Source organism: Geotrypetes seraphini, chromosome 3 (assembly GCF_902459505.1).
Source record: "Geotrypetes seraphini chromosome 3, aGeoSer1.1, whole genome shotgun sequence".
In the NCBI taxonomy this organism is placed as follows: domain Eukaryota; kingdom Metazoa; phylum Chordata; class Amphibia; order Gymnophiona; family Dermophiidae; genus Geotrypetes; species Geotrypetes seraphini.
In genome coordinates this window covers 341,166,553-341,191,876 of record NC_047086.1, presented here as the reverse complement: position 1 = coordinate 341,191,876, position 25,324 = coordinate 341,166,553, and the positions used below count along the sequence as shown (strand labels likewise).

Below are 25,324 nucleotides of genomic sequence, written 5' to 3'. Positions count from 1 at the left end.
CACGTAGCAATGGCAGAAGAAACTATGCAGCCAGCTCCCAAATACCCAGGGGGTTCTTACTCAGGGCGCACACAGACTGTGCTCAAGTACCTGATAAAAATCAGCAGGCGAGCCACTCCTAGAGGGATGAACTTTGAGCTCCTGATGGGACACAAAGCAGGCTGGTTTCACAGGTACTCAAAGATATTGGTCTGTGAGCAGCACTGAAGTCATGAAGAAATCAAAAAATCTGATGGAAAAACACCCCAAAAGAACAAAAAGCAACAGAGGATGGAGCCGTTCTCCACTGCAGAAGGGGAGGAGCTCAAGTTCATAAAAATGATACCCTGCTGCAGTTTCGTGGGAATCAACAGCTAAACTAAGGACCCCTTTCCAGACCTTACTAGAAATTCAGATTTAATGAAACAGCTTTCTTCAGCAAAATACATCTTAACATATTCAAATATATTTACATTAAAAGTTATTGATGTAAACAAAGTTTGATCCAATAAAAATTGGATCCAAATATTATTTCAACCTAGGGTAGCTCAGTAGTACAACCACATTTGAATCGAGGGTTGCCACATCTGTCCTTGTGACACCACTGTCTTGATTGAAAAATTTGCATCTCCCATATACACCAGTGAATCGCAAACTGTACTGCGACAAGAGATTGCAGGTATGCCACGAGTTGCTGGCTGGCTGCCAACAGTACGTGCTTCTCGCAGAGCACTACCCCCCCCACCTCCCCCCCCACACACAGACATTGGCATGATGACATCACACATGTGCAATGTCATTGCATCGACGTCTGTGTACTTCTGGGTGCCCCGCGGCTCTGGATGTGTGCAAGACACTGATATACACAATTTATCTGACATGCACAAAATATTTTATAAACTGCTGATGTCTAGTGTAGGGGCTATCCTAACCCACTAAGTTGTCTCAGCACTCTCCAAAACTAATGCTTTTAGTCAGAGGTGGCCTGCTCAGACAGCCAAGAGAAAGGCATCTTCATTACTTTTCAGAAGTAAGCGAAACCTATATGGTAATCATCATAGCAAGCCACCTATAGTCAAACAATCCTGGGCCTAAGATACATAGGACTACACACCAAATGCTGCTAAATGTCTCCCCAGCTCTGATGTCGGCCCACTGATTACCCATAACCAAATGCTGCATTTTCAAGGGCTTAGTGCTAGCATATAAATCTTTCCACAACATGGTGTCCAACTACTTCTCACACAAACTTCCATCCTACACCCCCAAGATGAAATATGACTAGAAATACCACCAGGCCATGTTCTCCAGCTCCAAACTGCCCCCCCCCCCCCCAAAGTTCTTACTCTAATTTCCTACCAAACCTTTGGAATAATCTACCTCCTCACAGATCCCTTCAGGGCCTTCTAAACTTTAGGAAAGCTGTAAAAACCTACTTCTTTGCCCAACATATCTGTTAGATCAGGGGTGCCCACACTTTATGGGCTTGCGAGCTACTTTTATAATGACTAAGTCAAAATGATCTACAAACAATAAAATAAAAAAAAAACACAAAGCACACTGAAAGGCAGAGAAAATGTTAATTATTCATATTCCGGGTTTTTTCAAAGAGGTCACGGCAGATGACTCTATGCAATGTCACCTCAGTAACAAAATACAAAAATAGACAAATATACCCCCTCCCTTTTTACTAAACCACAATAGTAGGTTTTAGCACAGGGAGTTACGCTGAATGCCTCGTGCTGCTCTCAATGCTCATAGGCTCCCTGCACTAAAAAATGCTATTGCGGTTTAGTAAAAGGGAGCCATAGTGCAAAATATAGACAGCAGATATAAATTCTCAAAACCGACACATTTTGATCACTAAATTGAAAATAAAATCATTTTTCCTACCTTAGCTGTTTGGTGATTTCATGAGTCTCTGGTTGCACTTTCTTCTTCTGACTATGCATCCAATCTTTCTTCCTTTCTTTCAGCCTCCTGTATGTTTCCTCTCCTCCAGACCTCATTCTCTCCCCCAACTTTTTCTTTCTGTCTCCCTGTTCCCCTTTCTTTCTGTCTCCCTGTCTGCCCCCTTTCTTTCTTTCTCCGTGCCCTCCCCCAAGCCACTCGGTTTGCTGCCACCGCCATCGGGGAACAGCCCCCAAGCCACCGCCGTCCCAAGCTTTCCCTGCAGAAGCGTCGCGCTGACCAGCATTCCGCTCCCTGACGTCAATTCTGACGTAGGAGAGGAAGTTCTGGGCCAACAAGGCATTTCTCCTCATTCCATCCAGTCTGAGCCCCATCTCTCCTTGATCCAGCATTTCCCTTCTGTGTCTGTCAGAATTACCATTCCACCTATTTTCCACATCACCCTTCTTTGTGTCCATCTCATCTATATCCCTATCTCACCACTTTTTCAGAATCTTCATTTGTCTCTGTCCTTGTCTTTACCCCATGTTCACCATTTACCCTTTCAATGTCTTTTTCTTCCCCCCCCCCACTTTTTCAGCATTACTTCTATGTCTCTATTTCACCTCCTCTTCATGTCCACTCTGTATCTCTATCCTTATTCAGTAGGTCCTGCTTACTCTTTCTCTTCTTTGTGTCACTATCTCCATTTTCAGCTTTCCCCCCTTTTCCTTTGTTAATGCACCCTGTAGCCAGAATCTTTCCACCCTCCCTCCACTCCGGCCCAGCCCAGTATGAAATATTTCCTTTTGTTTCCCTCCCCTCTCTCTTTCTCTCTCTCTTCTGCTCCCTCACCCACAAGTCCTGCATCTGGCCCTCTCCCTTCTACCTGCACCTGGCAAAACCCCCCTGCTCCGCGGCTCTCTTAAGCAACTCGTCAGCAGCAGTGATCAAGACAAGCTGCCGACATCGAGGCCTTCCCTCTATGAGTCCCGCCTTTGTGGAAAAAGGAAGTTGAAACAAGCGGGACTCGCAGAGGGTAGGCCCCGACGTCAGAAGCTTGTGTCGATCGCTGCTGCTGAGTTGCCGAAGAGAGCCGCGGAGCAGGGGGTGTGGCTGGAAGCAGGTAGAAGGGAGAGGGCTGCTGGAAGAGGTAGAAGTTCCGGAGTATGACACCGACCCGGGCCAGGATGATTTCTTTTTCAGGCTGTGGCAGCTGCCGCCGCCACACCCCCACGCCCCCCCCCCTCCTGAAATGACAAAAAAACAGCCTAATGCCCGGCGTCGGCGTCTTTGACTTCAGGGAGAGGAAGGCTGATAGGCCCGGTAGATCGGGACGGCAACACGAGTCTATCACAGAGCCCGGGATGGGCTCTGCGATCGACTCATGTTGCCTTCCTGAGCTACCGGTCGATCGTGATCGACGCGTTGGGCACCCCTGTGTTAGATTGTCACAGCAGCTAATTGTATCAGTCATGTTTCCTAAACATAGTTCAACTCCTATGGAATATTTGTGTTAGATTGTACTATCAGATTCTACATACTGCGCATCCTGATTGAAAAGCCATGACACTATGGCTAAATGGTAATCCTATGTACTATTAATGTAACCCTGTGAGTGTAAACCGTAACCCTATGTAAGGTAATACTGTATCACTATGAATGTCAACATGTAATCCAGTGGTCTCAAACTCAAACCCTTTGCAGGGCCACATTTTGGATTTGCAGGTACTTGGAGGGCCTCAGAGAAAATAGTTAATGTCTTTTTAAAGAAATGACAATTTTGCTTGAGGTAAAACTTTTTATAGTTTATAAATCTTTCCTTTTAGCTAAGTCTTAATAATAATATTGTAATTTATAGCTAAAGAGACATATGATCAAGAAACTGTTTTATTTTACTTTTGTGATTATGATAAACATACCGAGGGCCTCACAATAGTGCCTGGTGGGCTGCGAGTTTGAGACCACTGATGTAACCTGTTCTGAGCTCTATGGGGAGGACATGAAGTAAATAAATAAAAGACTGCAGAGGACAGGGACAAATCATCTAGTGCAGCAACAGCATAAGAAATTCTATAAATTATGATTTTAACTTTTTTGGGGGGGCTTTTGACCCAAAAACAGCTTAGATTTAATCTGTGTAAAGAAGAGCTCAGATTTGAATCCTCACTGTAAGGATTTCCTTGTTTATTGACCCCATTTCTTATTACAGAGGAACATATGGTTATATGAAATATCCCAAATTATGTTTTGTTCTTAGCATTTATTTTCCTTAAATTGCTTATGTTGCAGTAAGTTCTGTGATTATTTGAAAAATTCCTTCTAGTTTAGTTAAGCAGTTTAGAAATAATTTTTTTTAAAAAAGGTTAAAAAAAATTCATTTAAATAAAAACATGAAAAAAAAATAATAGCAAGTACTATAATAACTATCATAAAAGCATTTGATTAAAAAAGTAGGATCTCTGTCTAAAACTGAGATCACTACCCACTCACTACTCAGCTCAGACAAATCCAAGAACAATAATGCTACTTATTTTAACCCAAAAAGCAGAGTTACTTACCATAACAGGTGTTATCCGGAGACAGCAGGCAGATATTTTCACATATGGGTGATGTCATCCACAGAGCCCGGTACAGACAGTATGAAAAGTGAAGTGTCACGTTAAGTTTTAAGAAACTTTGCGACTGCCTTCCCACCCGCTGAAGCAAGCGGCATCTCAGTTCCATAAGCAAACTAAGAAGCTAACCAGGGGAGGTGGGAGGGATGTGAGAATATCTGTCTGTTGTCTCTGGATAACACCTGTTAAAATAAGTAAGTAACTTTGCTTTATGCTAGGACAGTGGTCAGCAAACTGCGACTTGCGAGCTGCATGCGGCTTTTTAGCCACTTGAGTGCGGCTCTGCCAGTAGCCAAAATTTTCCTTTACAAAAGGGCCCCGACACAGCAGCTGTTCTCTGGAATAAGCACAAACATCAATGCAGGTGTCATAAAGCGGTAAAAGGGGCCAAAAGAGACTATGAGGAAAAAATAGCCAAGGAGGCAAAAAACTTCAAGCCGTTCTTTCGATATATCAAGGGGAAATGACCCGTGAAGGAAGGGACCATTGGATGACCATGGAATAAAGGGAGTGCTAAAGGAGGACAAAGCCATTGCCAACAAACTGAACACATTTTTTGCGTCTGTATTTACCAAAGAAGATATACACAACATACCGGAACCCATCAGGCTATATGCTAGAAGTAAAACGGGAAACTGACAGGGTTAATGGTCAGTCTAGAAGAGGTATGCAGGCAGACTGATAGGCTTAAGAGCGATAAATCCCTGGGACCGGATGGCATCCATACGAGGGTCATCAAGGAACTGAAAGGGACTATAGCTGAACTGCTTCAACTAATAGCCAATCTGTCGATCAAATCGGGAAAGATTTCGGAAGACTGGAAGGTAGCAAATGTTATGCCGATCTTCAAAAAAGGTTCGAGGGGAGATCCTGGAAACTACAGACTGGTGAGTTTGACCTCGGTACCGGGAAAGATGGTAGAGGCACTGATAAAGGACCGCATCATTGATCACCTTGACGGACACGATCTGATGAGGACCAGCCAGCACGGCTTCAGCAAAAGAAGATCCTGTTTGACAAACTTGCTGCACTTCTTCGAGGGAGTACTCATGCAGATAGACAAGGGTGACCTGGTCGACACTGTATATCTGGATTTTCAGAAGGCGTTCGACAAGGTTCCACATGAACGACTACTTCGGAAAATTGTGAGACATGGAATCGAGGGTGAAATACGTGGATTAAAAACTGGCTGAAGGATAGGAAACAGAGAGTGTGGGGTAAATGGACAATACTCGGATTGGAAGAGCATCACCAGTGGGGTGCCGCAGGGCTCGGTGCTTGGACCCGTGTTCTTCAACATCTTTATAAACAATCTGGACATTGATATGACGAGCGAGGTGATTAAATTTGCAGACGATATGAAGTTATTCAGAGTAGTGAAGATACAGGGGGATTGCGAAGATTTGCAACGTGACATAATCAAGCTCGAGAAATGGGCAGCAACATGGCAAATGAGGTTCAACCTGGATAAGTGTAAAGTGATGCACATCGGTAAAAAAAATCTCATGCACGAATACAGGATGTCCGGGGGCAGTACTTGGAGAGACCTCCCGGGAAAGACTTGGGAGTTCCGATCGACAAGTCGATGAAGCCGTCCTCGCAATGCACAGCAAAAAGGGCGAACAGAATGCTAGGAATGATTAAGAAGGGGATCACGAACAGATCGGCGAAGGTTATTATGCCGCTGTACAGGGCCATGGTGCGCCCTTACCTGGAGTACTGAATCCAGCACTGGTTGCCGTACGTGAAGAAGGACACAGTACTACTCAAAAGGGTGCAGAGGAGAGCGACTAAAATGATTAAGGGGCTGGAGGAGTTGCCGTACAGTGAGAGATTGGAGAAACTGGGCCTCTATTCCCTAGAAAAGAGGAGACAGAGGGGACATGATCGAAATATTCAAAATACTGAAGGGAATAGACTTAGATAAAGACAGGTTGTTCACCCTCTCCAAGGTAGGGAGAACGAGAGGTCACTCTCTAAAGTTAAAAGGGGATAGATTCAAGACAAAGTTGGACAAGTTCCTGCTAAACCGGAACGTACGCAGGTGACGCTGGACTCATTAGAGCACTGGTCTTTGACCAAAGGGCCGCAGTGTGAGCGGACTGCTGGGCACGATGGACCACTGTGGCAATTCTTATGTTCTGAATGAGTGTATCCTGTGTTGGTTGAGCACTCAAGCATTATTACAGGAAAGATTATCAGTTGTGCTCCAAGATTTATTAAGAAGTACTTAGATTTTAGCAAAGCCTTTGACAGTGTTCGACACAGGCATCTAATAAATAAACTGAGGGCTCTCAGTATGGACCCCAATGTGACGGACAGAGTCAGGAACTGGTTGAGTGGAAGGTGACAAAAGGGTAACAATAAAATTGGAGATCACTCCAAGTATGTTTTAATGAACAGCGCTACAGAAATGTGACGTCTAAGTAAAGGGACGTTACCAGTTGCATGCCCAGAGGTTCAGTTCTTGGGCCTATTCTTTTTAACATTTTTTGTAAGCTATATTGCAGAAGGGCTGGCTAGTAAAATTTGCCTCTTTGTGGATGATACCAAAATCTGCAATAGGGTAGACACCCCTGATGAAGTGAAAAACATGAGGAAGGATCTAGTGAAGCTTGAAGGATAGCCTAGAATTTAGCAGCTAAGATTTAATGCTAAAAAATGCAAGGTTCATGTATTTATGCTGCAAAAACCCAAGGGAATGGTACAGTTTAGGAGGTGAAGAACTTTTGTGCATGAAAGAGCAGGAGTTGGGTGTGATAGTATGTGATGAACTTAAGTTAGCCAAACAGATTGAAAAGGTTATGGCACAAGCTAAAAGGATGCTTGGGTGCACTGAAAGAGGAATGGCCTGTAGGAAAAAGGAGGTATTGATGCCCCTGTATATAAGACTGACAAGATCTCATTTAGAATATTGTGTACAATTCTAGAGACTGCACCTTCAAAAAAATATATATAGGATGGAGTTGGTCCAGAGGACGGCTACTAAAATGGTTGATGATCTTCATCAAAGCATATGGGAACAGACAATCTCAATATACTTTAGAGGAAAGGCGGAAGAGGCGAGATATGATAGAGATGTTTAAATACCTATGTGGCATTAATGCACATGAAGCAAGTCTCTTTCAACTGAAAGGAAACTCTGAAATGAGAGGGTTAGGATGAAAGTGAAAGGGGACAGACTCAGAAGTAACCTCAGAAAGCACTTTTTCACAGAAAAGGCGGTGAATACTTGAAACAGCTTTCCAGTGGAAGAAAAGAAGACTTATCTGAATTCAAGAAAGGTTGGAACAAGTAAGTTGGACCTCTAAGGGAGAGGAGGAAATAGTGGATGGCATGATTAGGCAGACTAGATATGCAATATGATCTTATATCTGCCTTCATTTTTCAATGATTCTATGTAAATTGGTGCAAAAAAAATGCAACAAAAGCAATGTTACTTACCGTAACAGTTGTTATCCAGGGACAGCAGGCTGCTATTCTCACTAGTGGGTGATGTCATCCGACAGAGCCCCGATACGGACGTCTCACAAGCATACTTGCTTGAAGAAACTTCAGAAGTTTCGAGATGCCCGCACCGCGCATGCGCGAGTGCCTTCCCGCCCGATGCTCCGGGCGTGTCTCCTCAGTTCAGGTAGCTAGCAGAGAAGCCAACCCAGGGGAGGTGGATGGGACGTGAGAATAGCTGCCTGCTGTCCCTGGATAACAACTGTTACGGTAAGTAACATTGCTTTATCCCAGGACAAGCAGGCAGGTTATCTTACTAGTGGGTGACCTCCAAGCTAACCTCAATGGGATGGTGGGAGAGTTGGCAACTTAGGAGAATAAATTTTGTAATACTGTTTGGCCAAAGTGTCCAGACAATAATGAGGGGTGAATGTATGAACCAAGGACCAAGTGGCAGCCTTACAAATCTCCTCAATCGGTGTCGATCTGAGGAAGGCTACAGAGGCCGCCATTGCCCTGACCTTATGGGCTGTGACTTTACAGGGGAGGGGTAATCCCGCCTGGGCATAGCAGAAAGAGATGCAAGCCGCCATCCAGTTGGAGATGGTACGCTTCGAGACAGGGCGTCCCAACTTGTTCGGATCAAAGGAAACGAAAAGTTGAGGAACAGTTCTGTGTGGTATGGTGCGATCCAGGTAGAAAGCCAAAGCACGTTTACAGTCCAGAGTGTGAAGAGCTGATTCTCCAGGATGAGAATGAGGCTTTGGAAAAAACACAGGAAGAATTATGGATTGGTTGAGATGAAATTCAGAGACCACTTTAGGCAGGAATTTCGGATGAGTGCGAAAGACCACCTTGTCATGATGGAATACTGTGAAAGGCGGATCCCCCACTAAGGTCTGAAGCTCACTGACCCTGCGAGCAGAAGTGAGAGCAACCAGAAAAACCACTTTCCAAGTGAGAAACTTCAGCGGAGCCTTGTTGAGAGGCTCAAAAGGAGGTTTCATAAGTCGGGAAAGGACGACGTTGAGATCCCAAACCACTGGAGGAGGTTTGAGAGGAGGATTGACATGGAAAAGTCCTTTCATAAATCTGGAAACCACAGGATGAGCAGAGAGAGGTTTCCCTTGCAGAGGCTGATGGAAAGCTGTAATTGCACTCAGATGGACTCGTATCGATGTAGACTTGAGGCCAGAATGAGAGAGGTGTAAAAGATAGTCTAAAACAGAAGACATGGAGGCTCGCTGAGGCTCCTTACGATGAGAAACACACCAGGTAGAAAATCTAGTCCATTTTTGGGAGTAGCATTGTCTAGTAGCAGGCTTCCGGGAAGCCTCCAACACATCCCTCACCGCCTTGGAAAACTGACGGGGAGTCACGTTGAGAGGAACCAAGCTGTCAGGTGGAGAGACTGCAGGTTGGGATGGAGTAGAGATCCTTGTTGCTGAGTAAGCAGTGAAGGAAACACTGGAAGAAGGAACGGCTCCCTGCTGCTGAGTTGAAGTAGAAGGGAGTACCAAGGCTGTCTGGGCCACCGAGGAGCTATCAGAATCATGGTGGCATGGTCGGATTTCAATTTGACCAGAGTCTTTTGAATGAGAAGAAATGGAGGAAACGCATACAGAAAGCGATTCCCCCAATCCAGCAGAAAGGCATCTGCCTCGAGGCAATGAGGAGTGTAGATCCTGGAGCAGAATTGAGGTAGTTTGAAGTTGTGGGGGGCAGCAAAGAGGTCTATCTGAGGCGTCCCCCACTGAGAGAAGATCTGATGAAGGGGCCTGGAATGGAGGGTCCATTCGTGAGGCTGGAGGAGACGACTTAAGTTGTCCGCCAAGGCATTGTCCTTCCCCTGAATGTAGACAGCTTTGAGGAAGGTGTTGTGGCGGATCACCCAATCCCAGACTCTGAGAGCTTCCTGGCAGAGGGAGGCCGAGCCCGTGCCCCCCTGCTTGTTGACATAATACATGGCGACCTGATTGTCCGTGCGAATGAGGACCACCATGTCGTGAAGCAGATGTTGAAACGCTTGAAGAGCATTGAAGATCGCCCTGAGTTCCAGAAGTTTGATATGGCACAGCCGGTCCGCACTGGTCCAGAAGCCCTGAGTGCGAAGACCGTCCCGATGAGCTCCCCATGCATAGGTCGAGGAATTGGTCGTGAGAACCTTTTGGTGGGGAGGAGTGTGAAACAGCAAACCTCTGGATAGATTTGAAGAGATCATCCACCAATGTAGAGACTGCTGAAGAGCAGGAGTGACTAAGATGTGACGAGTCAAAGGATCTGACACCTGTGTCCATTGAGAAGCCAGGGTCCACTGAGAAATCCTGAGGTGAAGTCTGGCAAAAGGAGTCACATGAACTTTAGAGGCCATGTGGCCCAGGAGAACCATCATGTGTCTCGCTGAAATGGACGGGCGAGAAGACACTGACTGGCAGAGATGAAGAAGAGCATCCAGGCGCTGTGGAGGAAGGAATGCTCTGAGTTGAATAGTATCCAGAACCGCCCCGATGAAGGAAAGAGACTGGGTAGGCTGCAGATGAGATTTGGGGAAGTTGATCTCGAAGCCCAAACTCTGCAGGAACCAAATCGTTGTTAGGGTCACCGAGATGACCCCAGGAGCCGAGGTAGCCTTGATGAGCCAGTCGTCGAGGTAGGGAAATACCTGAAGACCCTGGTTCCAGAGTGCAGCGGCCACTACCACCAGACACTTCGTGAAGACTCTGGGAGACGAGGACAGGCCGAATGGAAGCACTCGATACTGTAGATGTAGATGTCCCACCCGAAATCTGAGGAACTTGCGAGAGGCCGGATGAATGGGAATGTGAGTGTAGGCCTCCTTGAGATCCAGAGAGCATAACCAGTCGTTCTGCTTGAGGAGGGGGTAGAGAGAAGCAAGGGTCAGCATGCGAAATCTCTCCTTGACCAGGAACTTGTTGAGGACCCTGAGGTCCAGAATTGGACGCAGGTCGCCCGTCTTCTTCGGAACAAGGAAGTACCGGGAGTAAAACCCGCGGTTGTGTTGGTCCACAGGGACTGGCTCGACGGCCCGAAGCCGGAGCAAAGCCTGAGCTTCCTGAAGAAGAAGGGTGGTCTGGGTCAAGTTGGAAGGATACTCTCTTGGAGGGTGGTCCGGGGGGACCCGATGGAACTGAAGAGAATATCCTTCCCTGATGATGGTAAGGACCCAAAGGTCGGTGGTAATAGCCATCCATCGATGATAAAAATGATGGAGGCGACCCCCAATTGGAAAGACAGGGGATAGCAGAACGGTGTTGGTTATGCTCCCTACCAGAGAGTCAAAAAGGCTGAGGAGCCTTAGGGACAGCAGAAGGCTGAGGTTTTTGCTGAGCCTTTTGTGGAGGCTGTCTCTTCGCTGGTTGTCTCGCAGCAGGAGCCTGCCTGGGAGTATAACGCCGCTGGTAGATCAAGGGCGGTCGAGAAGGTTGAGACTGAGCAGGCTTAGGCTTGGGACGAAGGATGGACTGGAAAGATTTTTCATGATCCGACAGCTTCTTCGTCACGGTCTCAATAGATTCATCAAACAAATCAGCACCCGCACAGGGAACGTTGGCAAGCCTGTCCTGGAGGTTCGGGTCCATGTCAATGGTTCGAAGCCAGGCTAAACGACGCATGGCCACGGAGCAGGCAGTAGCTCGTGCCGAGAGTTCGAAGGCATCATAGGAGGATTGCTATCAGTTGAAGGCGCAGCTGGGACAGCGAGGCGACCACCTCCTCAAATTCAAAACGAGCCTGAGACTCAATGTAAGGTGTAAACTTCCGAAGCACAGGCAGGAAGAACTCCAAATAAGTTGCAAAATGGAAAGTGTAATTGAGAACTCTGGATGCCATCATCGAGTTCTGGTAGATGCGCCTCCCGAATTTATCCATGGTCCGGCCCTCTCTGCCCGGTGGCACCGAGGCATACACCTGGGACGGATGAGATCTTTTGAGGGAGGACTCGACCAACAGGGACTGATGAGAGAGCTGAGAGCCCTCAAACCCCTTGTGATGCACCGTGCGGTACCTGGCATCCAGTTTGCCAGGAACGGCGGGAATAAAGTACGGTGTTTCAAAACATCGCATGAAGGTCTGGTCGAGGAGCTTGTGCAGAGGGAGACGAAGAGACTGGGAAGGAGGATGAGGCAGATGCATGGTATCTAGCAGAGAATTGAAGCAAAACTTCTCAGCTCCGCGGAAAGAAAAGAACTGAGGAGACACGCCCGGAGAATCGGGCGGGAAGGCACTCGCGCATGCGCGATGCGGGCATCTCGAAACTTCTGAAGTTTCTTCAAGCAAGTATGCTTGTGAGACATCTGCATCGGGGCTCTGTCGGATGACAACACCCACTAGTGAGAATACCTGTCTGCTTGTCCTGGGATAAAAAAGAAATCCACAAAATAAAAATGCATCAACGCAAAAAGTTTAAGATGCCCCTGGAAACAAGGCATTGTCAAGCCCTGTGTTATGCAATGAAAGACAAAAATGGAGAGAAACCCAAGGCCAGGAAATGCTCAGCACAGACCTTAAAAGGATGTACGCTAGCAACTTAGTAGTGATGGAGGGGCTATACAAATGGTTATGTAGTAGTAATGGAAGGGTGCCAAAAAACCTTACTTCAGGACCACACACTTTTTGACAAACTGTCTCACAGAGTTTTAGAATATCACATGGTTCTTTTCCATTGAGACTGTCTACATGTTTCTTGCTCACTCACCACTTGACTTTGCATGTCTGTGAGCTCCATTCTACAATGTGTTTGTCTTCTGAACAGCTATATAAGCAGCTGTTGACTCTCTGCCACCTTATACAGTTCACCTTACTGTTATGGCCACCAGTCTGCAAGAAAAAGATGACAAAACTGGTTAGATTACAAGAGAGCCACCATCCAAACGCTATCACATGGCTTATGGGTACTACAGAATATAAGACACCATAAAAAACTGACCTTTATCTTTGTCAAGCTAAAAAGCTCCATTAGACAGCATAATTAGAAAACACTGTTAATATTGGTTTATATCCAAACTTCTACCTAATAAAAGGCTTCACTGCATAAAGTGAACTTAAAAAAAAACCAACAACCCCACACAACTTACCTGTTAATACCCTTTCCTCATCTTCCTGCCAGACCAGTCCAAACAACTGAAGAAAGTTCCCCTGCCAGCAGATGAAGATAGAGAAAACTCAGAGCTGACTTCACTCTCCTTACAGGACGTTGGTATTACCTTCTGCATATCAGCAAGGCTAAGAACCCCATTGTCAAGACTAAGAACCCCATTTTTAAAAAAAGCCCACATACAACAAAAAAATGTTTTGCTTGAGCTTCTGAAAGACCATCAAAACCAAACCTGTTAAAGGCAAAAAACCTCTCCTTGATCAGTAAACCAGGCAAGAAATTTTACCAGAATCAAGGGACTATTAGCTATGAACAAGCACAAACTCAGTTTGTTTTCTGATCTTGTTAGTCTAAATACTAATGGCAGCTTACTGGTTGCTAGACTGGTCTGGCAACACTATGAAAGGAAATTTAAAAAGTACATTTAAGGTTTTCAACTTCCCTATCGTCCATGACAGACTAGTCCAAACTAGTGGGACATACCTCAGCTCTACCTAGACCAGGTAAGAGGAAGCCACGAAAGCTCCCAGCATTGTTGCTCTAAGTACTTGGGTATAAGGCCTCTGCCCGCAATTATCTTCTGAAAAGAGATCGACTCTGCCCACAAGAACCCCTGCATCTTCATCAACTTCTAATGCCAGTTAACTCGTGATTACATAGGCTGAAGCAAATCAGATGAAGGGAAGGACAACCTGGAGACCATTGTCCTGGTTTTTAGGAATCCTGTTGTACCAATCCACATATCTTCCCATCTACTGGATACAAAGGCAGCACCAGCCATTATAAGGAGAAAAGTCAACAATGAGCCCTTTTTTTACTCCATCTCTATGTGCTGGCAGAGAAAAATAACCCACTCGTCTGACATAGACAATAAGGAAACTATTTACAAAATTGCTGTAAAGCACAGTTACTTACAGTAACAGGTGTTATCCAGGGACAGCAGGCATATATTCTCACATGTGGGTGACGTCATCTACGGAGCCCCGATGCGGAAGCATTTTCAAGCAAACTTGATTGAAGATTTAAAGTTTGCTCTGCTGCTCCACGCATGCGTGCCTTCCTGCTCCACTAGGGGGTGCATCCCCTCGTGGTCTCCAGTTCACTTAACTAGCCAAGAAGCCAACTTTGGGGAGGTGGGCGGGTTGTGAGAATATATGCCTGCTGTCCCTGGATAACACCTGTTACGGTAAGTAACTGTGCTTTATCCCAGGACAAGCAGGCATGATATTCTCACATGTGGGTGACCTCCAAGCTTATTGAAGAGGGATGGAGGGAAGTTGGCAATTTAAGCAAATAGATTTCGCAATACCGATTGGCCGAACCGGCCATCGCTTCTGGACAGGGAGTCCAGACAGTAGTGGGAGGTGAAGGTATGAACCGAAGACCACGTGGCAGCCTTGCAGATTTCCTCGATAGGTGTGGACCTGAGGAACGCTACGGAAGCTGCCATCGCTCGGACTTTGTGTCCCGTAACTCGACCATGCAGCGCGAGACCAGCCTGAGCGTAGCAGAAGGAGATGCAATCGGCCAACCAGTTGGACAAGGTGCGTTTGGAAACTGGGTGGCCTAACCGGTTTGGGTCGAAGGACAGAAACAGTTGTGGGACTTTCCGGTGTGGCTGAGTGCGTTGGAGGTAAAAGGCCAACGCTCTTTTGCAGTCAAGAGTGTGGAGCGCCACTTCTCTGGGGTGAGAGTGGGGCTTGGGAAAAAACACGGGTAGGACGATGGACTGATTGAGATGGAAATCAGACACTACTTTAGGTAGGAACTTTGGATGGGTGCGGAGTACCACCTTGTCGTGATGGAATACCGTGAAGGGTGGGTCCGCTACCAGAGCTTGTAGCTTACTAACCCGCCGTGCGGACGTGAGCGCGAGTAGGAAAATTACCTTCCAAGTGAGGAATTTTGGATGGCATTTGTCTAGTGGCTCAAATGGGGGTTTCATCAGTTGAGCCAGAACCACGTTGAGGTCCCAAACCACCGGGGGAGGTTTGAGAGGGGGGTGGACGTTCAGCAGACCCTTCATGAAGCGAGTGACTAAGGGATGGAGCGAGAGGGCTTTCCCTTCCAGGGGCTGATGAAAGGCCGCAATCGCACTGAGGTGTACTCGAATGGAGTTGGTCTTTAGGCCGGAATGAGATAGTTGGAGTAGATAGTCAAGGACCAGGGGGACGGGGACCGACACCGGGTCCTGGCTGTGGGAGGAGCACCAGGTTGAGAATCTGGTCCACTTTTGGGAGTAGCAGGTTCTCGTCGAGGTTTTTCTAGAGGCCTCTAATATCTCCTTGACTGATTGAGACACGGGGAGAGCAGTCAGGGGGAGAGAAACCAAGCATTCAGATGAAGAGATTGAAGATTGGGATGTAACAGTGAACCCTGACCCTGTGACAGTAGAGAGGGAAACATAGGCAGAGGCAGTGGATCTCTGACACTGAGTTGAAGTAGAAGGGAAAACCACGGCTGGCGTGGCCAGCGAGGGGCAATCAGGATCAGGGTGGCTTGTACTGTTTTCAGATGGACAAGCGTCCGCAGTATCAGGGGAAACGGCGGGAACGCGTACAGGAACCTTCCTTCCCAGTCGAGGAGGAAGGCGTCGGCCTCGAGCCTGTCCGGGGAGTATATCCGGGAGCAGAAGAGAGGCAGCTTGTGGTTGTGAGGGGACGCGAACAGGTCTATTTGAGGTGTCCCCCACTGTTCGAACACCCCTCGTAGGGTCTGAGAGTGTAGTGACCACTCGTGTGGCTGGAGGAGGCGGCTGAGTCTGTCCGCCAGGCAGTTTTGTTCTCCTTGTATGTACACCGCTCGAAGGAAGGTGTTGTTGGAGATTGCCCATTTCCAGAGGCGCAGGGCTTCCCGGCAAAGGGACCAAGACCCTGTCCCTCCTTGTTTGTTTACGTAGTACATCGCTACCTGGTTGTCGGTTCGGATGAGAACCACTCGGTCGTGGAGCAGATGTTGGAAGGCTACAGCTGCGAGGTAGATGGCCCGAAGTTCTAGCACGTTGATGTGGCAGCGACGGTCTTGTGCTGACCACATTCCTTGGATGCGTAGGCCGTCCAGATGGGCTCCCCAAGCGTACTCCGACGAGTCCGTGGTGAGTACCTTGCTGTGGGGTGGGGTGAGGAAGAGCAAACCTTTGGAAAGATTTGAAGAGTCGCCCCACCAGCGGAGCGATCGTTGCAATGAAGGAGTCACTGTCACGGAGCGGTCGATCGGGTCCCGGTCTTGACGCCATTGAGACGCCAGGGTCCATTGAGGGATTCTCAGATGGAGGCGAGCGAAGGGTGTGACATGGACGGTGGAGGCCATGTGGCCCAGGAGGGTCATCATCTGTCGAGCTGATACTGAGGTCAGCAGGGAGATCCTTCGGCTCAGACTTACTAACGCCTCCCGGCGCGGAGGGGGGAGGAAGGAACGGAGGCGAACCGTGTCCAGCGTGGCCCCGATGAACTGTAGGGACTGCGAGGGGCGTAGTTGAGATTTTGGGAAGTTTATTTCGAACCCCAGACTTTGTAGGTAGGTAATAGTCTGTTGGGTCGCTGAGATAACCCCTTCCCTGGACGGGGCTTTGATTAGCCAGTCGTCCAGGTAGGGGAATACCTGGAGGCCCTGGGAACGTAAGGTTGCCGCTACCACCACGAGGCACTTGGTGAAGACCCGAGGTGATGATGCTAGTCCGAAGGGGAGGACTCGGTATTGTAGGTGCCAGTCCCCTACTTGGAAACGCAAGAACTTGCGGTGAGCGGGGTGCACTGGGACATGTGTGTACGCCTCCTTGAGATCGAGGGAGCAGAGCCAGTCGCCCTCGTCGATCAGGGGGTAAAGTGTCGGTAGTGAGAGCATCCGAAACTTTTCCGTACTAGGAATTTGTTGAGGCGTCTCAAGTCTAGTATTGGGCGTAGGTCTCCCGTTTTTTTCGGTACCAGGAAGTAACGGGAGTAGAAGCCCTTCCCCCGTTGGTCGGGGGGAACCTTCTCCACTGCTCTCAGGCGAAGCAGGTCTCGAGCTTCGGAGAGGAGTAGGGATAGCTGAGTCCGGTTGGGAGGGCAATTCCTTGGGGGGTTGTCCGGGGGAATGGCCCGAAAGTTGAGAGAGTACCCTGATGAGATCACGCCAAGGACCCATGCGTCCGACGTGACTTGTTCCCAGCGAGGGTAAAAGGCTTTGAGTCGACCCCCGATGGGAAGGAGGCCTGGGACTATGGCGGAGAGGGCCCGCCCCCTTCCGCATGCCCCGTCAAAAGGACGGGGATGGTTTAGTGGTCGCAGGCGGTTGGGATTTGGGCATGGCCCTGTGGTGGGCTTGCGGACGCCTGGGTGGGGGCCGCGAGAAAGCAGGGGTGGACTTTTGTGGGTAGCGGCGCGGAGGGGCCCTATACGGCCTGGCCGCTGGCGGTTTGGGCTTTTGCCGGACAAGGGAGGCAAACGAGCGTTCATGTTCGGAGAGGCGTTTTGTAGCTGCCTCGATAGTGTCATCGAACAATTCCTTTCCCACACAGGGGAGGTTAGCCAACCGGTCCTGTAAGTTGGGGTCCATGTCGACCAGGCGCAGCCAAGCTAGTCGGCGCATGGCGATAGCGAAGGCTGCTTCTCTGGAGGAGAGTTCGAAGCCATCGTAGGCCACGTGGAATAGATGAAGACGCAGGTTGGAGAGGGACTCTAAAAGCAGGCCGAACGTCCCTTGCCGGGAGGTCGGTAGTTCAGTCTCAAAGGCTCTCAATAGTCCAATGAGGTGTTTGAGGTAGGATGTGAAGGTGAAAGTGTAGCTTTGCACCCTAGAGGCCATCATTGCGTTTTGGTATAGTCTCCTGCCGAACTTGTCCAGGGTTCGGCCTTCTCGGCCTGGGGGGACTGCTGCTGAGACCCGGGACGGGTGAGCCTTTTTCAAGGAGGATTCTACTAGCAGCGATTGGTGGGAGAGCTGTGGTTGCTCGAATACCGGGTAAGGTACTGTGCGGTACTTGGCCTCCATTTTGGAGGGTACGGCCGTGACCATGTAGGGGGTCTCCAGGTTCCTGAAGAAGGCCTGTTGGAGTACCGGGTTAGGTGGTAAGCGAAGGGACTCTCTGGCAGTGATGGCATATCCAGCTCCGCCAGGTACTCCTTAGAGTATCTGGAGTCGGACTGGAGGTCTAAGTCCAATGCGTGGCCCATGTCTTGGACAAAGCGAGTGAAGGATGGACGGGATGTCCCCGGGGCCCCGTGCGGGGTCGGGGAACGAGACCTTCGTCGGGTGGAGAAGGATAGGGAGGCTTCCCTCGAATATCGAGGTTCGTGTTCCGATCCATGCTCCGAGACTGGGGAAGCACTGTGAGAGTGTTCCGGGGTTGTCGATCTTCGGCGTCTCGAGGGGCCCCTCGGAGACGATGCCGGGGTTAGGGGTACCGATCGATATCGGATCGGTGACCTCGATCCGGACTCCCTCGGAGAATACGTCCGAGGGGGAGTTCGGAGGATGCGCGGGTTGGAGAGTGATAACTCAGCCACCCTTAGTGGTCCCGTACGAGGTGTGGGAGAACGGCCTCGTAGAGTTGGTGAACCTCGGGCCTTCTTGGAGGTACGGCGGTTCGAGGTTTCTGTCGTTTTAGCCCGACGTTTTGCCCCTCGGCGGTCTGCGGAGGGGGAACGTCTCGGGCGCCTCGGCGAGGAGTCTGAGGAGGATGGGATGTGGCGAGGATTGCGCACCTTTCCTCGAGGTTGATCGGTGCGAGGCTCAGGCTGGTCTGGCACGTTCGAGGTCGAGGCCGATTGAAACTGGGCCATTGCAGTGGACAGCTCCGACGTGATCATCGCTCGGAGTAGGTCCTGGAAGACGGGCACGGACAGCATCGAAGGCATGTCCACTGCCTCGGTGCACTCCACCTGGGGCGACCTCGTATCAGAGTATTCCCGTGTGGTGGAGGCACGGCCCGAAGGCTTGGAGGGCTTAGTCGCTGTAAGCATGGGGCTTCCGCCATGCGTCGACGTTGTCCCCGAGGTTGGCTTCTTCGCCGTTACAGAACCTGAAGAGGGAAGAGGGGACTTACCCGGGGCCGAGGCTTTCTGTTGTCCCGAGGACTTCGGGGTCGAGTCTCAAGGTGATGCCGAGGTATCAGGGGCCGAGATCAAGGCCGGGGCCGACCTCGAGGCCGAGGTGGAGGGTTGGTCCGGAGTGAAGAGGTCCGCCATGCGGGCTTTTCTTCGGCGGAGGGCCCTGTTTTGGAAAATAGCGCACTGGGGGCAGGAGTCGGTTGGATGAGCTGCCCCCAGACAGAGGATGCACCGGCGATGCGGATCTGTGAGAGAAAGAAGCCGCTCGCACCGGGTGCACTTTTTAAAGCCGGTCAAAGGCCGGGACATTAAATCGAAAGTGGCCGCGGCTCGATTAGCCACGCGGCCACGGGGACCCGGAAGCCTCCGGGTCGTCGAAAACGAAGCAGGAATCAAGTAAAGTTGTAAAGAATTCGCGCACAGCGACTTAATCGAGAAAAAACAAGAAAAAAATCGCGGTGCTAGAAGGCAGTTGGGGCAGAGCCTGAGAAACACGGCTTCTAGGCTCGCGGAAAATTTTGAACTGGAGACCACGAGGGGATGCACCCCCTAGTGGAGCAGGAAGGCACGCATGCGTGGAGCAGCAGAGCAAACTTTAAATCTTCAATCAAGTTTGCTTGAAAATGCTTCCGCATCGGGGCTCCGTAGATGACGTCACCCACATGTGAGAATATCATGCCTGCTTGTCCTGGGATAAACAACTCTCCAACTTGTAAAGTTCCCTACTCTTAGTTATATGCAGTGTTATGGATAAATGTCTTATTACTTTTAAATATGCTTTTATATTATTTACCACAGTCATTGTATGTTGACAAAAGAAAAAGCCTAATTGACAGAGTCTGTCAATGCTGCTACGAATACATATTAGTGCAAAAAGAAAGCAATGATTGACTGACATCCTGATAATCAGGTATGGAAATACATTTAGAAAAATCTGCATTCTACCCCAATGTTTTTTGTTGTGATTTTGCTTATTTTGGTGCTACTTTTCTATCACTTTTTTTATGCTACCATTCAGCATTTTCAGTTGGCATTACTTATGTCAGCGAAGGCCTATGGGAAATTATATCAATCTGACTCTGGCATGGGAATGCAGATAGACCTTGAGGGCAGGAAGACGGTTTTAAGTAGCCCTGATAGAATCATGACTAGCTAAAAGGTGTTAATGTCTGATTAAGAGGGTGCTTAGGACAATGGGTCCAGATGAACAGATCAAGCAGATAGCCTGCTTGAATGCAACAAAGAAGCCAGAGGCTAATCCCATCACCATGCTTGCAAGTATCACACCCTCCTTTATCCATTAAATTAACCATTGTTTCAAACAGTTTACAAATTCTAAACATAAAGATACTGGGACATACAATATTTTCTCTATTCAGAATAAGATTCCAAGGTATAAAAGCCTGCTCTCTGCTCTATCAAGGGAGCTATCAATCTATCTATCTATCTATCTCTGGAGGAGAGGGGTCTTGGCCCTCTCTCTCTCTTTCTTTCTTTCTCTGGCTCTCCCTAGATCTGCAAGCTTCTATGTCTCTCTTTTCCTCTGAACTCTGTAAGGCAGGGAAACTGCTATGCTCTCTATTTAATTGTAATGCTTAATTGTAATGATTATAAATATTGCTTTTCTGTAAGCCTATTTCTATAATATATTCTTTATATAATCACCTCTGGCTGTGCTCGTTTATTCTACTTCCTGGTGAGTCATCTGTGAGGGAACTGAACCTGGGACCTGGCGTTGGTCAGTGCGCATTTCACTTAACCCCTACCACCATACATTGGGGGGGGGGGGCCACTAACTGAAACTGACAGCTCTCAGGACAACTTACTCAGGCCCAAAGATGACCATCAGTATTGTTTTTGAGTAAACAGAAGCCAGAGCATGTGTAGGATACTGTTCTTTATCAAGTCAGTTTTTGTTTTTTTCCTCTTTGGCTCTTTATCATTCCAAGTAGGTGAACATACAGCTTCCCATAGCCTACTCTAGCCCCTACACATCCTACCCTATGTGTAATCATTTATAACCACCAAAATAATGAAGCAGTAATCCATTCTCCTAAGTCTGTGGTCTTGGAAGACAACATATAGCTAAAAACCAACTGTGACTCTAGACCAGTGTCTTGTAAACTATTTTCAGCCCCCAGCACACTAAACTCGGGCCCGCGTCTGGAGGGCCTCTGCACATGTGGACATTGAAGTGATGACATCATGTCTGCGCAAGCTTGGAGGCCCTCCAAATGCGAGCTCCGAGCTTAGGGACTTCCAAAACCTGGACAAACTGCCGGGTTTTAGAAATCCATCATAGTAACATAGTACACTGCTCCCTCTGAATCCGCGGATTTAGTACCCGCGAATTCAGTTATTTGTGATTTTTTGCCTCCGATCTCCCCCTAGTTTTTAAAGGCTGAATCACTGCATCCCGGACCTCCCCAGACCTTACCTGGTGGTCTAGCAGTGACGCGGGGTAGGAGTGATCTACCTACGCTCCTGCCCAGTGCAGAGCCGTCATCAAAAATCTACCTACGCTCCTGCCTCGCATCACTGCTAGACCACCAGGTAAAATCTGGAGAGGTCCGGGACGCAGGAGGGAGGTGGGGGTAGGTCAGAGTCGGCCCTAAAAATTATCCGAGATTTTTCATATTTGCAGGCTGGTTCTGCCCCTAACCCTCGCGGATCCGAATATGTTCAGACCCCCATTTTCTCCCCAAAAAGGAGGATAAATGGTTTATTCGAATATAAGTCAGGCAGCTCTGCAACCAGCCCCCTTCCTTCCTTCCCTCCCTCCCCTGTCGAGCTCTGCACCCAGTCCCTCCTCTCTCCCAGGCACTGCACCATCCCCCCTCCCTGCCGATCCCTGGTGGTCCAGAGCGCAGAAGCGAGCTTTCTGAACTCCTGCACCAATGCTAGCCCAGTCAGTGATGGCTGTCGCGAGATTGGATTTCTTCAGCTGCTGAGCAGCCCTGAGCAGGAGCTCACTTTGGCACTGCTGCTCGGCGCTGAACAGCTTTTTGATTGGCTCTCACCCCCCATTTCAGTTTGAAGGTGCTCTCTCCTTTTTAAACATTAGTACCACCAGCCTGGTTCCATCCCGGTTAAGGTGGAATCCTTCTGGAACAAGCTCCCCCTTACCCAGAAGGTTGCCCAATTCCTAACAAATCTAAATCCTTCATCCCTGCACCATTGTCTAAACCACAATGGTGGCTCAGTCTTCCTCTACTAATGGAAGGGCACCCTCAAGATCCTCCAGGAGCACTGCTAACTGATGAAAGCTTTTAAATTAGATTCCTAGAACCAAAGGTTTTTGTGCATTTCTTCTTCACTTTAGATACTTTCTGCAATAGTAGGGTTGTAAGGTGCAAATTTTTACTTCAGGGCTTTAGAGGGTAGGGGCCCTTCCTGTTAGCTAGGAGTCAGCAGAACGGTTCATACAATATGCAGTGAAAGCACACTTCTTTGATTCTTGTGGCAATTGTTGCTCCAGAGCTGCAAGCAGTAAGTTCCAAGTATGCCTCATTTAGAGTGCTGGTGTAATTCCCAGATAATTGAGACTAAGGAGCTCTGCCTGCGTCTTGGGTTCTAAAAATGCTACCCTGGAGGATCTGGATTTCAGCTTTCTACCTAAGAGTCTAAATTTGGTTTCCAGAACCTTCCTCCCACTTTTCCTATGTCATTGGTACCTACATGTACCAAGACAGATGGCTCCTCCCCAGCACAATCTAAAATCCTGTCTAAGTGATGCATAAGATCCGCCACCTTCACAACAGGCAGGCAAGTGACCAAGCGATCCTCACATCCAGCAGCCATCTCAGAGACAAAGTTGTGACGTCACTGAGGTGTGTGTTGGATAAAGATTGGATAAGTGAGATTATACTGAATGAACAGCTGTTAAAGAACACAGTACTTACCAGTTTGCTCTGTAATTCCCCTTTTACTATACTGTATAATAAAATACTGCCAACTGTCGTACCAATAGCCAACAGATCATACTGGTCAATTGATTCCACAGCCTCCGATTTCCTCCTCTTTCTCTGGGGACCCTCCTAAGAGAGAACACAAATATCTGGTAAATACATAAAATCACTAAGCAAGGCATAGTAAGATGCTTATGTCTATTGTACTTATTAAATAGGCCAAGATGTATGGTGGGCAAAAGCTGTCAAGTCTCCTGAGGGGATGGCAGCAGAAAGACAGGTTGACAGGATAAGTGCTCTTTGATTTTATTATTAAACTATCTGGTTATAGGGTTTGCTGCCCGATACATATTCTCTAAAAACTTTAATTACTTAAACTGTGCTGATTCTATATCTGCACTGTAGTGTACTGCTCTGGTTTCAAACCTAGACCTCTCCCTCCTTAGAAAACAATAATAAAAAAGAAGCCCCCCTGCCCTCCTTTCTGGCTAACTAATACTGACTCTTTCATGTTGCTGATTTTCTAGACTTTACTACGGTAACTTGGTTTCTTGAACTGTAGATTAGATCTATAAAGTTTATTTTCTACTGCCAGAGCTGGATAGGTAGCAGATTTAGTCTTCTAGCTGGTTTATTGTGCAGAAACTTGCTATATAGCACAGTTACTTACCGTAACAGGTGTTATCCAGGGACAGCAGGCATATATTCTCACATGTGGGTGACGTCATCTACGAAGCCCCGATGCGGACAGCATTTCAAGCAAACTTGATTGAAGATTCAAGCTTGCTGTGCTGCACCACGCATGTGTGCCTCCTGCTCCACTAGAGGGCGCATCCCTTCCTCGTGGTCTCCAGTTCACATATCCAGCAAAGAAGCCAACCCCGGGGAGGTGGGCGGGTTGTGAGAATATATGCCTGCTGTCCCTGGATAACACCTGTTACGGTAAGTAACTGTGCTTTATCCCAGGACAAGCAGGCATGATATTCTCACATGTGGGTGACCTCCAAGCTAATAATGAAGGGGTGGAGGGAAGTTGTCAATTTAAGAAAACAGATTACGTAATACCGATTGGCCGAACCGGCCATCGCTTCTGGACAGTGTATCCAGGCAGTAGTGAGAGGTGAAGGTATGAACCGAAGACCACGTGGCAGCCTTGCAGATATCCTCAATAGGCGTGGACCTGAGGAAAGCTACCGAAGCTGCCATCGCTCGGACTTTATGTCCCGTAACTCAACCATGCAGCGCGAGACCAGCCTGAGCGTAGCAGAAAGAAATGCAAGCAGCCAACCAGTTGGACAAGGTGCGCTTGGAAACTGGGCGTCCCAACCTATTAGGGTCAAAGGTCAAAAACAATTGTGGAACTGTCCGATGAGACTGAGTGCGTTGAAGGTAAAAAGCCAACGCCCTCTTGCAGTCAAGAGTGTGGAGCGCCACCTCTCCAGGGTGAGAGTGGGGCTTGGGAAAGAACACAGGCAGAACAATGGACTGGTTGAGATGAAAATCAGATATCACCTTAGGCAAAAACGTAGGGTGAGTGCGGAGGACCACCTTGTCGTGGTGGAATACCGTGAAAGGTGGGTCCGCCACCAAGGCCTGCAGCTCGCTAACCCTCCGAGCAGAAGTGAGAGCGAGTAGGAATATCACTTTCCAAGTGAGGAACTTAAGATGACACTTATCCATAGGCTCAAATGGAGGTTTCATCAGTTGAGCTGGGACCACATTAAGATCCCAAACCACCGGAGGTGGTTTGAGGGGAGGATGAACATTCAAAAGCCCCTTCATGAAACGGGAAACCAAGGGATGGAGTGAAAGAGCCTTCCCTTCCAGGGGCTGATGAAAGGCAGCAATGGCGCTAAGATGGACTCGAATGGAATTGGTCTTCAGGCCAGAGTGAGATAAATGGAGCAAATACTCCAGAACCAAGGACACAGGGACCGACACCGGGTCCTGGCGGTGAGAGGAGCACCAGGACGAGAATCTAGTCCACTTCTGAGAATAGCAGAGTCTAATCGAGACTTTCCGAGAAGCCTCCAACACAGTCCCTGACCGACTGAGATACAGGGAAGGAAGTCAAGGGGAAAGAAACCAAGCAGTCAGATGAAGAGAATGAAGATTGGGATGTAACAGTGAACCCTGACTCTGAGATAGCAGAGAGGGAAAGACAGGCAGAAGCAGAGGTTCCCTGACACTGAGTTGAAGTAGTAGGGAAAACCAAGGCTGGCGGGGCCATCGAGGAGCGATCAAGATCAGAGTGGCCCTCAGAGATTTTAGATGGACCAGCGTCCTCAGAATCAGAGGAAACGGCGGGAACGCATAGAGGAACTTTCCCTCCCAATCTAG

General features: G+C 48.4%; 1 protein-coding gene and 1 non-coding gene across 2 annotated transcripts in view; both read right to left on the bottom strand.

Moving 5' to 3' along the window:
- WDR43 (WD repeat domain 43) overlaps positions 1-25,324 on the bottom strand; it is a 160,472-nt gene that overhangs the window by 120,004 nt on the left and 15,144 nt on the right. Inside the window, exons 2-3 of the mRNA XM_033935972.1 lie at positions 22,979-23,113; positions 12,649-12,770 (exon numbers count right to left, since the gene is read on the bottom strand). Coding sequence (XP_033791863.1) covers positions 12,649-12,770; positions 22,979-23,113 — 257 coding nt within the window. The remainder of the gene's footprint in view (positions 1-12,648; positions 12,771-22,978; positions 23,114-25,324) is intronic.
- LOC117358340 lies at positions 965-1,043 on the bottom strand. Its single transcript, XR_004539035.1, has one exon. It is a non-coding gene; the product is annotated as a small nucleolar RNA SNORD53/SNORD92 (small nucleolar RNA).